The sequence below is a fragment of the Varanus komodoensis genome, unplaced genomic scaffold (genome assembly GCF_004798865.1).
Source record: "Varanus komodoensis strain SLA01 unplaced genomic scaffold, ASM479886v1 scaffold11, whole genome shotgun sequence".
NCBI lineage: Eukaryota > Metazoa > Chordata > Lepidosauria > Squamata > Varanidae > Varanus > Varanus komodoensis.
In genome coordinates, this window is record NW_025335317.1 from 27,003,839 (window position 1) to 27,019,626 (window position 15,788).

At 39.3% G+C, this 15,788-nt stretch overlaps 2 protein-coding genes across 7 annotated transcripts in view; one reads left to right on the plus strand and one right to left on the minus strand.

The window, feature by feature from the left end:
* MARCHF5 (membrane associated ring-CH-type finger 5) overlaps positions 1-8,680 on the minus strand; it is a 33,094-nt gene extending 24,414 nt beyond the window's left edge. For 3 of the 5 annotated variants that reach the window (XM_044420684.1, XM_044420683.1, XM_044420680.1), the window contains exon 1: positions 8,352-8,677. In XM_044420684.1, coding sequence (XP_044276619.1) covers positions 8,352-8,395 — 44 coding nt within the window. In that variant the 5' untranslated portion in view covers positions 8,396-8,677. Of the gene's footprint in view, positions 1-8,351 lie in introns of all 5 variants that reach the window. The other 2 variants (XM_044420682.1, XM_044420681.1) reach the window with 2 other exon arrangements.
* A 152-nt stretch (positions 8,681-8,832) lies between these two features.
* The window catches only part of CPEB3 (cytoplasmic polyadenylation element binding protein 3), a 137,590-nt gene continuing 130,634 nt past the window's right edge, over positions 8,833-15,788 (plus strand). The window contains exon 1 of one of the 2 annotated variants that reach the window (XM_044420691.1): positions 8,833-8,980. The gene's annotated coding sequence lies outside the window, so the exon portion shown is untranslated. Of the gene's footprint in view, positions 8,981-14,648; positions 14,780-15,788 lie in introns of those variants that run through there. The other variant, XM_044420686.1, reaches the window with a different exon arrangement.

Here is a 15,788-nt window from a genome sequence, read left to right on the forward strand (position 1 = left end):
CTGTAACGCGCTCTACGTGGGGCTACCCTTGAAGATGGTCCGGATACTTCAATTGGTTCAAAATAGAGCTACCAGGCTGCTGACGGGAACTGGACGTTATGTTCACATGACTCCAGTTCTCCGTCAGCTTCATTGGCTCCCCATTGAAGTCCGGGCCCAATTCAAGGTGTTGGTGATGACCTATAAAGCCCTAAACGGCTTGGGTCCTGGTTACCTGAAGGAGCGCTTACATCCATATATGTCCAGCCGCCCCCTGAGATCAGCGGGAGAGGCCCTCCTCCGGGAACCCTCAGTGAAGGAAATTAGGAGGGTGGTTACTCGGAGGAGGGCTTTCTCAGAGGTGGCACCTAAGTTATGGAATGCGCTCCCCAGAGAGGTCCGCCTGGTGCCGTCGTTATTTGTTTTTCGGCGCCAGGCGAAGACCTTTTTATTTAAGCAGCATTTTAAATGTTAATACTATTGAATTTTATCTGGCCAGGGCGGCTTATTTTATTCTAATGTATATATTTTAATTGTTATTGTCTTAATTTATTGTTGTGAGCCGCCCCGAGGCTTCGGCGAATGGGGTGGCATAAAAATGTTTTAATAAATAATAAATAAATATACTGTCACCCTGCCTATTTAACTTATATGCAGAGCACATCATGAGAAAGGCAGGGCTAGATGAATCACCAGTTGGAATTAAGATTGCTGGGAGAAGTATCAACAACCTCAGATATGCAGATGATACCACTTTCTCATGGCAGAAAGTGAAGAGGAACTGAGGCGCCTCTTGATGCGGGTGAAGGAGGGGAGCGCAAAAGTTGGCTTGAAACTCAACATTAAGAAAACTAAGATCATGGCATCCGGTCCTCTCACTTCCTGGCAAATAGATGGGGAAGAAATGGAGGTAGTGACAGATTTTATTTTCCTGGGCTCCAAGATCACCGCAGACAGGGACTGCAGCCAAGAAATTAAAAGACGCTTGCTCCTGGAAAGGAAAGCTATGGCAAATCTAGACAGCATACTAAAAAGCAGAGACATCACCCTGCCAACAAAAATGCGTATAGTCAAGGCTATGGTTTTCCCAGTTGCAATGTATGGCTGTGAAAGTTGGACCATAAGGAAGGCTGAGTGCAAAAGGACTGAGGCCTTTGAACTGTGGTGCTGGAGGAAACTTCTGCGAGTCCCTTGGACTGCAAGACGATCAAACCGGTCAGTCCTAGAGGAGATCAACCCTGACTGCTTTTAGAAGGCCAGATCCTGAAGATGAAACTCAAATATTTTGGCCACCTGAGAAGGAAGGACTCCCTGGAGAAGAGTCTAATGCTGGGAACAATAGCTGGCAAAAGAAGAAGGGAACAGCAGAGGATGAGGTGGCTAGATGGAGTCACTGAAGCAGTTGGTGTGAGCTTGGGTGGACTCTGGGAGATGGTGGAGGACAGGAAGGCCTAGAGGAATTTTGTCCATGGGGTCGTGATGGGTCGGACACGACTTCGCAACTAACAACAACAACAACAACAACAAAGTTTTTCTGTGTGGTCCTCCAGCTAGCTTGTTTACTACTATCACCCTCAAGGCATTTTCCCTGAGACCCACGCTGTTCCTCCTGCTTCAAGGGGCACCATCTACTGCTGTTTTCCCCATCCCTTTCTTACAAAAAAGACAACAGCAACCTGTTTCTTCTGGTCTCCATGGTTCCTTCTGTCAGCCCCCTCTTGGTCTTATCCTCTGTACTAGCATTTTGGACATTCTGGGTGATTTGCTAGCCATCAGAGCTCAGGTACCCATACCACTCCGCTTTCTCACTTCCCCTCTCCAGGCATTGCCATGTTGAAGGCTACATATGTGTGCAAGGAAGATAAAGCAGCTGTGTGGATGGGTACAGGAGATGTCTGGCCTGCTTTTGCCAAATGAAATGAAATGTGGGAAAAGGAGAGTAAAAGGCCTGCCATTTTGGGAAAGGAAAACTAGTGTGTGGCATGTATTCTGAACTGAAAGCTTCTGAAGCAAAACTAACATTTTTGTTAAGCAAGTTAGTGAAAGTAACCTTTCAAATGTCTCATGCTGCAATGAACTAAAATTTGAGAAGGACAGGGATTTACAATTCAATGCTGAAAGCCACATCAAAGCACTGAGCCTATTGCAGGTGGAATTCCAGAACAGAGTCACTGATTGCCATGAGCATGGAAAGGAAATAGCAATGCTTCAGAATCCATTTGAAGTAGCACCAGAGGATGCAAGCGACTTTTGTCAGATGGGACTAATTTCCAAGATGAAAATTGTGAAATCCAAGTGTAGGTCAAAACTTACAGACGAACATTTGCATGGAATTTTAAGGGTGTCTGTCACAAACCTTGACTTAGACATTAATGCCCTGGCTAACGGAAAACAGCCACATTGACTAGGTAGGCATGTGTAGCTAGATAAAAGGATTCTACAGTAAAATACTGTTCCAAAATGGATTGCATTCAAGTTAACATTTCTTCATCTACCTCTGAATGTTTACTTTTGATCTAAACTGGGAGGTCAACAATTTTGTTATAACTGATTGAAGATGTGCCCCTCGTTAGGCATTGGCCACTCTAATGTAGTCCCCATCTTCCAGAAGGTTGGGGACCACTGGAGTACAAAAAGAATCACGATATCCTTTATAGTCTCAAGCCTTTAGCAAGTTATGAATAATTAATAGCAAATCCCTTTTTTTCTGTCCTCAGCTTTATTTGCTACTGACAAGTACCTACAGCAGAAGGCTAAATAAAACCATTGACACAGAGATCTTGCCAGATTTTCCATTTTCTTTATTGAATAAAACATTACCAACATTACCTTGATCGTAGTACAGAATCAGGTCACTACTCAAACAACAACCCAAAATAGAAGCCGCTGGCTAGGTCAAACAAAACAGAGTTTCTGAGAACCTTTAGTGCTTGCTATCTCTACAAAACCAGATCAACTAGCACTAATAAACTTTCCTCTACTTTTTAATACCTTAAAAAAAGACACATATCATTTCAGCCCATATACAAAAGAACTACTTATTTGCTCTTTTAAATTGGCAGAATAAACAAAAGTCCAGGAAAAGCAGGAGTAGCCTAGTCCATACAGCATTCATGCAATCACAATACAGAATCACAATGCAGAAGTTTTATAAATCTCTTTACACTTTTTCTTAAATAATCTAGGTCAAAGCTACACAATTGCAAGAGTGCCTATCCACATGAGAAAATCCTTAAGTTCACACTAACCCTGAACTTTTCCCCAGTTATCAAAACTTAGTACATTGTCTAAATATAACTATGTGCTATCAAAATAGAATTCTTGATAAAAATGTTTTCATAAATGCCCAGGCACTTTGAGGAGATGCTGTTCTAAACTTTCAATTTTTCTACCTTCTTCTATGAAGATCTAGGCCTAGGTACATCTACAGTTGACTATATACCAATGTCAAATTCTAACTAGGAAAATTGGTCTGTAAGGAGGCAGAAAGAAGGGCCTAAGAAAATCTTTAAAAAGCTACAATGCTTTAATGAAATTCTTCATAAGCTGTCATTAAATATTTTACATTCATTACTTTTCAAATTTATTTCCAACAGGTTCCATACAAAACCCAGGATTTTAAAGTACAACTTTTAATATTACTTTGTAGCTGTGGAAAGAACACCTAAACCAAAACAGGGCTGATAGTGGGCACATTTTCAAAAGATCAATATGAAAGTATTCCAAACAAATTAATAAGTATATTAATTATATGACAGTAATGCATGTTTGCTTTCAGTGGAATTGCACAAGTCCTTGTGTATACAAAGGTATGTTTTTAAGCAGTCATTTAAGTACTTAATCTTGATTCTATTTAAAGACTCTACAAAGCTTCCTTATCATATTGCACCACTAGGGTAGAATTTTGTGCCTTGTCATTCTCTGCCAATAGTATAACCTCACTAGTCAGCCATTTGTTTACATTACAGCATTGACTTATCTTGTTGATGCTTCCAAATGAAAACTGGATATGGGATAATTTATATTTATACGTACGCACACGTTCGTAAAATAATTCTGCCTTGGGGGAGTAGATCTCCCTTTTGTGAACACCGTGGGCAAAGAACACATACTTCTAGGCCTTACTTGTTTTACCAATTATTTAAAAAGGTATTTTTCCTCCATGTAATCGATTCCCCTAACTCCTTAGGACTAATATTCTAATAATTAACTCAGAGAAAGTAATGCAAATAAAGGCAAAGGTACTTAATCATCCGTTTCATTCAGCACATACAGGTTTTTTAATTAGCATATTAAGAACAAGAAAAAAGGCTCAACATTATTTTTTGAATAAGGCATGTGATAGGAACTTGGTAATCAGCATTAAAAAACACATAGTTAGACTGATCAGCACAGTAAGACAGATCTTATGATCACAGTAAATTTAATCTTAATTAATCCTGAAGTTAGGAGTAATATATATAGCATACTACCATTGTATTCCAGTATGAGTGGTAAGAGTGCCCCCTCCTTTCTGTTACATAATAAATCACAAGCTTTGAAGTATAGAACTGCTTATACAATCTTATACAGAACAGTGCTATGCATGTTTACTCAGATGTAGGCCCCTGAGTTCAATGAGACTTATTTCCAAGTAAATGTGTCAAGTCATTCTCTACTCAATAGTCATTAAAAAACCCCTCAAGTTTTTCTCAGCTGTGGTTCTACTAGGCTCCACACTAATTTGTATCAACAGAATTCTCAGTTCTTTACACTTTTGAGTAAGAGCCTCCATTTTCATTTCTAGAGACTGCAGATTTATCTGTAGCCTAACAAAATTTTGAGCTGTTAAAAGCAAATGTTTCTAGGGAAGCAAAGATATACTCAACTTTACTATCCCAGTCCCTCATTTTGGGTGCTAACAGGTCACTGTTACTTCATTACAACCCTCACTCTGTACAGAAAGATAATACAATTCAGACCCCTACACGTGAGGGCATGTGTGTACATAATAGGCAATATCCAATAGCATCATTCCAGAAACTCAGATAGCATTAGTGAACTCTGCCAATTTTTTCTGTTGTGTAAGAAGTTGTGCATTACATTTGCACACCAGCTTGATTAAGCATAATGTGCAACCCAGTTTGCACAAACAAAACTTTAGCTGAATTCTTCTCATGCGCACTAGCTGCCACCCATGCAATGTCATTTACGCTAACAGAATAAAAGAGCTGGATAATGCCCTTTGAGTACCATAAAAGAGTTGCTGGATATTTAACCTACAGTATGGAAACAGAATTAGATAAACACCTGAGTCATTAAAGGAGGTCTGGTCAAGCCCTCAGAAACTCTGTGTGGAGTTTGTGCAACACTTTGAGGATAAAATTGCATGGCTCCTTGGACTGTGCAGTTATTCCAGTACCATTGGCAGAAGCGTCCAATGCACTGAATTGTCCCATTCTACTGGATGCGTTTTAGCTTTTGTAGCCTGATGATGTGGACAGGCTGCTTGAATCTGTCCAGCCTACAACCTGCTCTCTCTGGCTGTAAAATCTAAAAAGGAGATTTGGGTTTGGAGTTTGTTAATGCCTCTCTTAGAGAGGGAGTGGGCTGGCTGGATTGGGAGTAGAAGGCACTGTATTGCAGTGGTTCTGTTCCTACCTGACCAGCCAATTTCAGAATGTGATGCTGGGGGATTATTGTTCTGCACCACAGCACTTATACCACGGGATACCGCAGGGTCCATTTTATCCCCTATGCTATTTTATTTATTTATTTATTGCATTTGTATGCCACCCCAAAGCCAGAATGCTCTCTGGGCAGACCCCAGTGCAATCATAAACAATGATACAGAGAAAAATAAATGAGAATAATAACTAAAATCATAATACATAATAGAGTAAAAATACAATATAAAACAGGATAAACACAATATAAACAATAAAACAATTTAACATCCACATGAAACTGCAGGAGATTAGGATATGCAGATGACAGCCAGCTCTACCTTTTTTAAATCAAACCCAGGTCAGGCAGTAGCCATTCCAAACTGGTGTCTAAGCATGGTAAATGGACTGGATATGGGCCAATAAACTGAAATTTGGTTTGGATTATTAAATATTTAATATATTTACTGTAATTATTACTATTTTATTAGTATCACCTTAATGATATCATGGTTTTTATTCTGTGATTTTACAGTGCTGAGCCTGTGGCTAATTGGGCAGCATAGAAATTAAACAAACAAAGCAGGCAAGCAAGCAAGCAAGCAAGCTAGCTAGCTAGCTAGTGGTGGTAACAGAAAAGTCACCAAAAGATACTCCTCTGCATTCTTACTTGTGTGAAAAAATACTTCAGGATAAAGACTGTAAATACATCACCTGTGAACTGATATTCACTTAGATATTTGGTCTACTGTTGCTGAAATTTACGTATAATTCTTAGAAAGCTGATTTAAAAAAACACGATTTATGTACATACGTTAAAACTGATATTAGAACTTATGTAGCTACATTTTAAATTTTTCTCTTCTTTTGTTAACATTTAAAAATAATGGCTTATTTTTTAAAAATAAAAAGCTGAAATCCAACACATATCAAAGGCACCAGTTTGGGGAAGAGTAATATATAGCTCATGGCCTTAGGCAAACCACTTTCTCCTCCCCTCTCCCAGCCTCAGTAATTTATCTGAAATACTGAGATAGCACTGAGCTATCATACAGAGCTGTACCAACAAGAGAATGGATATGAAGTTCTTTCTGCACTTTCAATAACTATATAAACATAATAGCTTTAAAAATTATCTCAGAGGACAGTGTTTTAAAACACTGGAATGCAAGAGTTAGGATGCAATTTTGTATGTCTACTCAGAAAAAAGCCCTTCTGAGTTGAATGGGATTTATTCCCAGTTAACTGTGTGCAGGATTGCAGATTCAATCTCCAAGATAGGTTACTACATATGCATTAACTCCAAAACTTTATTTAAAAAAATTATCACAAACTTATGCAGGGCAACAAAATTTATGAACAAAGCATTTCCCTCCTTATCCACTAAGAAAGATATATTTACTTATAAACATAGTCAATAATGAACACTTGGTTTGCATCTACAGTTATTGCCCCAAAATCACATGCATTGTTTCCTATTTCAAATTTTAAGAATTTTGCATTAGACATAGTAGGACCTGAAAACATGCAGACAGATCAATCAATCATTTCTCCATTAACTGTAATTATTACTGGAATGTAATTTCTCAAATTGCTTGTTGTTGACCATTTAGGGTGCACTCCTATGCATGTTTAGAAAAAAGCTCTACAACTCTCAGCGCTGCCCAGCCAGTATTAGAGTTCTAGGGATTTTATCTTTCTAAATATGCACTGGATTGTCCCTTTAGTCTTAAAGTTAATGAGGTTATTCCCAAACATATGGCTTGGGGACAACAGTTCTCCATTGAGAACCATTATACTGAAAAGAACATTATTTGGAGCTATTTCCATATTAGTCATAGGCCTTAAGAGAAATGCAAGGTATTGTGCATGAAAAGATTAGCAGTATTCTCTAACAATGCAATCTTATTTGATTTTTATTTTTACCCCACCTGTTTACACAAAAAACTATAATACAACATGTCTTACAAAAGGTCCTACAAATCCAAACATTCACAGACAGTCAGAGATTTTCTGCTAAAATAGGCAAAAGGCTGCACCCTAAACTAACCAAGCATCCATACTCTAGGTTAGGGCTCCCTTCTTGGATTTTAATCAGTGCTAGAATTACCAATATTTCTAATCTAAGCTTAATGTTTTTTCTCGCCAATGACCAAAAGGCAAGTTTGACTAAGAATTTAAAACATGAAAAATCCAGTTTCTCTATACTAACAAATGAAATTTCTTTGAAGAATTGGGCCTGGAGCCTGTAATGTGGTCAGTGCGAAAGACAGTGGCAAAGAAAAGAGTACACATCTTTATATATAACAACGGTAATATAAAGAGAGGGCCCCAGGGCTTGGTATACAATGAAAGGAAAGTTAAGAGACCGAAACTACATGTCTCTCCTGCCTCATCTCTTCTTCCTAAGAGTATTCAGCACTCCTCCACTAACGTGATGTCCTCTAGATGTGTTAGACTGAGCATCTCCCAGGCAGCCCCGCTAACCTCTGGGAGCTGCAGTCCAACGGACCCAAAGACATCAGACTGGGAGAATGAGGCTGAACAAAGCTACCCCTGCACCCCAGTCGCTTTTACCCCACCTGTGTGTCTCGAGAGGCCAACACCACATCAAAGGTGTAATAAGTTACTCTGTGCTTTTTCTTGAGTTCTGTCCGCTCCCGCGCATCGAAACGGGCCGCCCTGACACTGCGCTCATCAGTCTCCCCTTCTGCTTTCCCCGCGTACCTGTCCAGGGTCTGCGGCATCACCAAGCCCGTCTGTTCTGACATCCTCTCCGGGTGCGGGGAGCCCGGGGGCTCAGCTACAACAGGCGCCAGGAGCCGGCCTGGAAAGGAAGGCCCACAGCCTACCACAAGGAAGCCGACACAGGGTACTTCAAAAAGCTCTAGACGTTTTCTTCTTCGCTGCCGCACCAGGGGACAAACAATGCTACCGAACCTACAGGACTCTTAGCCAGACAAGCTACGCAAGCCCGTTAAGAGAGAAAAAGAAGGTGGGGAAAAGAAACAACAGGGCCGCAGCGTCCAGCGGTAAGGGAGGAGCGAGAGCAACTGCGCACGCGTCGCCTCTTACCTCACAGAGGAACTACCATCCCTGTGCCTTGTTTTCCCTTTCACCCGCTCCAAGCAAGACACGAGAGAGAGCGCCCAAGGCACCATGGGAAATGTAGTTCCCTCTCCTTCCTACCCCTGAGGGAATTTAAATCCCCCTCCCCCTTCTTCTTCTTCTAACGGCGCGCGCGTTACGATTACACTTACTCCGGCCTTACCCGCAGCTGTGTGCGAGCGCGGGGGCGGGAGGGGTTTATCTTCGGCTGGGGACGCGGCGAGATGGCTACACTCGCTGCGGGAAAGGTCAGCACCTTGCCACTGTCAATTTCTCTGAGGGTTGCTCTTACTCCCCCACCCCGGTTCCTCGTTGTCTTTCCTATCTTTGGGATGGGGAGAGACTGGCGAGTGCTCCAAAATTGTGTTGCGGTAATATTAACTGACCCCCCCTTTCTTCACATTCTTCTTTTCCTAGTCAGTAAGGCAGTTCTTAAGGGGGGGGGGTCCTAGCTACGGTGAGAAGCTAGTATTGTGACTTCCCCCCTCGCCTTTCGTTTTCTTTCCCACGCATACAACCGTGCCTCGTAGGTACCAGTAAATTCAATAGCTGACAACTTTTACCAATAAGACCCCCGCTCCCCCACCACTCTTCTTCTCGTCATGCATAAATTGCCTTTTTGTGGAAAGGGATGGCTTGGCTTTTTAAAAAAATAGCAAGTTCTTGACTGTGTTGGTCTAAAGAATTTTGTTGTCATACCCCTAACCGACATAATTGACTGCTAATTTCTACCAAAAGATGCTACAGCTGTTTTCACAACAACAAAGAAAATACTTGGTTGTTGGAAATAAGCAAAGAAGCTTTAAGAAAAATTTGGGCCAGAATAATTCTCTTTCAAGAGTGCTGTGATTATTTCTTTCTTTCCTCCTGGAGGTTAAAAGCTGCTGTTTGTGCCAGTGTTTCCTGACCCCTAATTTCCAAAGCAGAGTTCTAGTCAGCCCTCTTGGATGGGATGGGAGATGTGTAGACTTGACAATACATATTTGTTTACAAACATACATGCTGAGCAAAAGCAAAGGGCAAAACATCTGGCTGAATAGTACTAAATTTCTGGCTGGAAGTCCAAATTTTCCCATTTAGTTTAATGCATGGATAATGTAGATGAAAGGCAGCTAAAGAAAAAGTGGCATATATGAGTCTCAGTGTAAAAATAATCAACTACACTATTAATGCTAATCAAGGTGGGCCTACTTTCTGGAAAGTTTTTGGAATGAGGCAGAAGAATTCTACCCCTTTTTTATCTTTGGCCAACCTTAAAAAAAAACTAAATATGTCCAGTGATTTACCAAGTAGCAATATGGAAATAAGTTGCTTCACATTTCTGTCAGTTTAATGGGTTTCAGGTATTGGAGTATGAGCTGTTTCATATAGGTACAGTTTATTCATTGTACATCTTCATTGCAATAAACTCACAGATAACATCTTACTAAAATTTCAACGGCAAGAAACATGCCACAATAGTTCACTCAAAAGTTAATAGTTTGCCCATTAGTTGCAAAGACTGTATTGTAGAGCTTCCTTGTTGATTATATTCTCTCTTAGAAAGGGAGGTGTAATAGCTAGCAGGCAGCTACAAATGCTTAAACTTCTAGCTCTCAGTACCTAATAAAGGAACATTTTGCTAATGTAGAAAATAAGTTATCTTTCATATTGAAAGAGGGTGCTTACAACAGTATGTTGACTTTCAGGGGATTTGCTCTCTTTCCTTGGGGCCATGGATATAGTAAAGGTGTAGTTCAGTTAAGCAATAATCCTATGGGATAATTCAGCCATGTGATGCAAAATGTATACCTTTGAAGCTAATTGCTTGTAATTTAATATTGCAATTTATATCCTGCCTTTTTCCTACAAAGGGCTCAAGGCAGCTTACATCATCTCTCCTCCTCCATCTTATCCCCACAACAACAACCCTGTGAGGTAGGCTGGGCTGAGAGTCTGTGACTGGCCCAAAGTCACCCAGCTGGCTCCATGGCTGAGCAGGGACTAGAATCCAGATCCTCTGAGTCCCAGTCCCATGCTCTTAACCACTACACCACACTGGCTCTGCACATAAGTACGTCATTTTAATTTTTTTTTTTTTTTTTGTGTGTGAGAGGAAACAAAGTTGCTTCAGAAGTGGCACTCTCATTCTAAAAGAGTGAAGTTTTAGAATAAGCCTGCAACATAATTTTTGGTATGCTTGATTTTCCTAGACAGAAACCTAATCACTTAATTAGTATTTTATGAAGAATTCAAATTTCTTCTCAGCGATAACTTTTCTCTCTCCAATATTTTATGTTTATAGAATAACCAATATTAGATTTGAAGCTGTTAAATATGTCAGGAAGCTCCTGGGAATAAAAATATAGCAGGATATAAATTACTTAATTCTCAGTAATGGGGTGTGTTAGAATTCTTGTGGGACTAATTATTTCCTTGTGCTGACTAAAGCAGACTTAGAAGGCTTGTGAGAAAAGTTGTCATACAATGAAAATACAATCTTTGTGGTGATATCTAGTGATACCAGCTGCTTGTTAGCTTTAATTTATTTGCTTACTGAAGTATGTATCTTTTGCATACTGGGTTAAATCCAACATCATGTTAGTAGAAGCCTGCTAACACAATGGTACTTTTTCTCTCTCCTCCTCCTGACACCATTCCTTACCCCTGAAAACTCTGATATGGAAAATTTGCTAGTCTTCTAGAGCAGATTTTGAAGAAATCTCCCCTTACTGGTTCGGCTGATGGAAACAGTTTCAGCATTTGTATTATATTCATAATTTGGTCACTGAGTGCATATCTTCTAAATACATGGATGAAGCAACAAATAACCAGGGGCAGGCTGATCCTGCCTGTTTCTCTCAAGTCCTTTTTAAATTTACTCCTCCACATCCAGTGCTGGGTCCAGGATGTGGGTATCTTTAGAAAAGGCACCATTATGGACCTCCTTAACTGGAAAAATACAGGTGTGCAAGCCTCACACATTTCCTCTGACCTCCTTTGGACATACTGTTCAAGGCATGAATGTTCTGATGTTGAGGCAGTGGAACTTACATGCCAAGCTTGTCCTAATGCTTGGCATATGACTGATTTGGAACAGCTTCAGTAGTCTGTTACATAGAAATACAGAATTTTGCTCACTACTGTGGTGGAGAGGGTAAGGCAGGTTGATTAACAGACACTGGGGAGGAATGGATAGCAACAGCTACAATGGCATCTTCCGCTTGATCAGTAGATGTAAAGATAAGCGCTTCTCTTCAAGGCTGCAATCTGATAAATCTCAAAATAAAAGCAAAATTTCGAAATGTTTTCACTGTTACACATTGTTAGGGCTTTGTTCCTAAGTGAAGCTGTATATTTTGCTTTTGCAACACTTTTCTGTATCTTGCAGAAATGTGAGAGTTCCAAATGCAGCTGGATTGCCTTATACTTATGTTATCATCCTACCTTACTCATTTGTAGCTCCTTTTAGACAGTAGTGTGAGAGCAAAAAAAGTTTTGGTTTCTAAATGCTTACTGTGCTCTTTCTATATACTTACAAAAGCCATTCCATGAAGTACTAATGATCCAATTAAGACTTTCATAATATGTGTTCTGAATGCTTTGTTGGTTCATATTTTAATTTAGGCCACCCCTCCCTTTCCCATGACCAGAAAGGGAAGCAAGCAATTCATTAGGTATTTGGGACATGTTTAATTTCTGTAACCTCTTCTCATCCCTAATATATATTGACACCAATAGGTGTGTGTTTTAGGTATGACCAACTCTTAATTATGACTTTTGATCTACATTGTCTTTAATTACCTAATTACATTCAATTCATGTTGTAGATTCATTTTTTTTTCTCAGGCAAATCTCAGCCTTACATCGTAAGGAAAACAGATTGTAGTCTTTTGTGAACCTTTTTTTATAAGTTGAAACACATATGCACTCACAAAACACCCCCTACTGGTTTTCAAAAGAAATCAGATACAGTGGTACCTTGGCTCACTAACGCCTCAGTTCACGACCAAATTGGATCGTGAACAGAAATTTCAGAAAAATTGCCTCAGTTCATGATTGCTATCGCAGGATTATGGTTTGGACTCCCTCCCCCACCTAGGTTAGTGTTCTCTACTGTACTGTACTTTGTTGTTCTTTGTTACTTTGTTTCAAATTTTTGTGATTAAAAAAGTTTCAGAACAATTAACCTTATTTACATTGAACCTTATGGGGAAATTTGACTTGGGTCACCACCAATTTGGGTCATGATCAGAATCCTGGAACAGATTAAGTTCTTGAGCCAAGGTACCACTATTTTACAACCTGAAGTAAGAGTATAACAATAAAATATTATAATTGCATATAATAATGCAGTTAAGACCCAGCAGCCTAAAATAGCAAAATAAGCTAAAGCGATGGTAGATTTAAGGGAAGGGATGTCCCCAAGACATTCCAGGGAAACAAAACAACAAAGTCTGCTCTTATTCCAACCCAAAGGCATCTGAAAAGGTAGGTCTTTACTTGGTGTCTAAAAGTGTTCTGCATTATGGCTAGTTAGACTTTAAAAGATCAAGCCATAGGGTTGACACCAGTGCAAATCAAATAGCGCTGTTGTGATATGTTTAACCAATGCTATACAAGACAATGGCAAGGCAGTAATATTTTCAATAAACTGAAGTGCAGGAACATTTTTCAAGATAGCCCCATGTAGAGGATGTATCAGTCTAGTCTGGAAATTGAAGAATGAATGATGATGATTTGTACCTGGCATACCAACCAAAGCACTTCTGGGCAATTGCCAACATCAGCACTGAGGGGAAGAGTTGCCTGTGAGGCTGCAAACCTGATTCTTCAGGAGGAATGCTCTGTCCAAGAGTGGTTGCATTCCCAACCTCAGATCCACCACTCAAATTAGCAGCAGTTCTCTCTTATCTGAATCTATACTCCTTCATTGCTTCAAGCAGCAATTCCGGGTTTCCATTGCCACCCTCAGATCAGATGATAATTAAGAGGGGTGATTTAGTTCTGGGGAAAAGCCCATTGAGCTCTGTTCTTTGAGTTTTGAATAAATTTGTGTAGGATCAGATTTCTCTAATCAGTGCTGGTGGCTGAGATCTTCCATAGTCAAAACCAATGTTATTATGTAAATAAATATCCTTTTATATCTTAGTACTACCTTACTTAAACAAAGCTTTTGCATCTTTTCTTCCCTAGATATCTGTGGCAAACAAAAAGCTAATTGGTTATAATTAGGAAAATATGCAAAACTTTGAATTTAATTTAGGAAAATCACTCCATCTTATTATAACAGAAGAGAACTAAGAGTGATTTGCGCTGATGCTGCATATTACGTAGTCACTCAGATTCACAGCTTTTCAAATACATCAAGCATATACTATACTGCCTGTGTAGAATCTCTTGCTTTAGTAGAGCCTGAGGGACAGATACTATGAAATGGATATGCCTTGCTTGCAAACTTCAGAGGAGTGTATGGCTAGCAACTTTTTTTTTGGAAAATGTTTACAAGATAGCTTTCAGAGCCATGCCAAGGAAAGAAGATAGATTTTTTAAAATCAGAAACTTCAGGATGCTCTCTGTGTGAGTACTCGAGGGAGAGAGGCAGGGATGTCGCTTTTTTTCTGAAGATCCCAATACTGTCTGCTTCAGATCTAGCAATGTACTTGCTCACTTTATTTACACACCAGTCAAATCATTAAAAGAAAACACCCTCTAATGTTTTGACTCACGTCTAAGTAAAGATCAAACAGGCTTGTTCATAATAATGCTTATTTCCGAAAGTACCTGTTAAACCAGTTCTCTCCTGAAGAGTCGTATTTATATTGCAAGATGCTTGTCCCTTCGTTAAAATGTACACCGAAGCTTTGAAAGCTCTTTTCCCAGCCTGCCTCTAATCAAGAAAAGACTTCAATCCCCACAATTCCATAGGTGCGCATGCGTATTAAGCTTGTAGTTGTCAAAGTGCTCTTGTCAGAGCAATTTCTATTTGTCATATAGCAAACCCGAAAGAAGGAAATAGACATACAGTTCCTTCCATTATTGATCTTTAAATACAGAATACTCAAAAGGTAACATTAGAGATTCTGCCTTGACTTGGTGGGTTGCTGCATGCAAATGATGTATTATTATGGGGATATTGGTTTTCCTGTACTGTACCTTAGACTGGCACAAATGCATATACTGGAAGAGAAAGGGTTTGGGGAATCAGTAGGTGCTGCATATTAGCCATAAAATATTTGGCATACTTGGTTTTTTTCTTTTTGGACTAATATCCAGTTTTACTGTTTGGTTTGTGTGCGTTCACTTGACCTTGACAAGGAGGGATGGAATTTGTAATGAAATCTTACATGTAGAAGTGGATATGTCAAGGCAATCTTCTATAGATGTGGGAAACAATGCTAGGTAGAGTCTTATGCTGAAGTCACAAAGGTATGTAAAATAAGTGTTGTACAGCTTATCTGCTGTACTGGAAGGAACAATTTTCATGTTAGTATTAGCCATTGTTTGTATAAATATTTTCCTACATAGGCTGTTAAAAAGCCAGAGAGAAGCAAGTTACCTAGCTGTTTTTTTATATGAAATCTCTTGTATTTATTTTATCTAACATATCATTGTGTTGATTTTGATTGGTGAGCAGCTAATGGAAAAGTACACAAAGGCTGTAATATTATGGCTTACTGCAGTGCTGCTTTAAAGGTTTCTCTGCACCCCCTACAGCAGCAGTGCTGCGTGCCAGAGATGTGCTAGTTTATTCCTTTTGGGATTAGGAATTTAGCTTAAAGCACTATATATATATATATATTCATTCTCTGAAAGACATTATTTTTAGATTGTTATTCATAGCCCATAAAGAAAATTATCTTTATCTTGGGAAATATTCACATTATGGATTAGTGCCTATAGATTTTTTTTGTTGTTGGAATTCATTTAATTAACTACCTTTCTTAAAAGATCTTGTGAATTTAGGAACCTTTTGAATTTAACAGATGTGAAAATGGAAGTTGCTCTCAATTCTCTATTTTTCTCAAATCCAGTGTCATTTTGCTGAATGAAATTAAATGGTAAAGTAATGCAAGT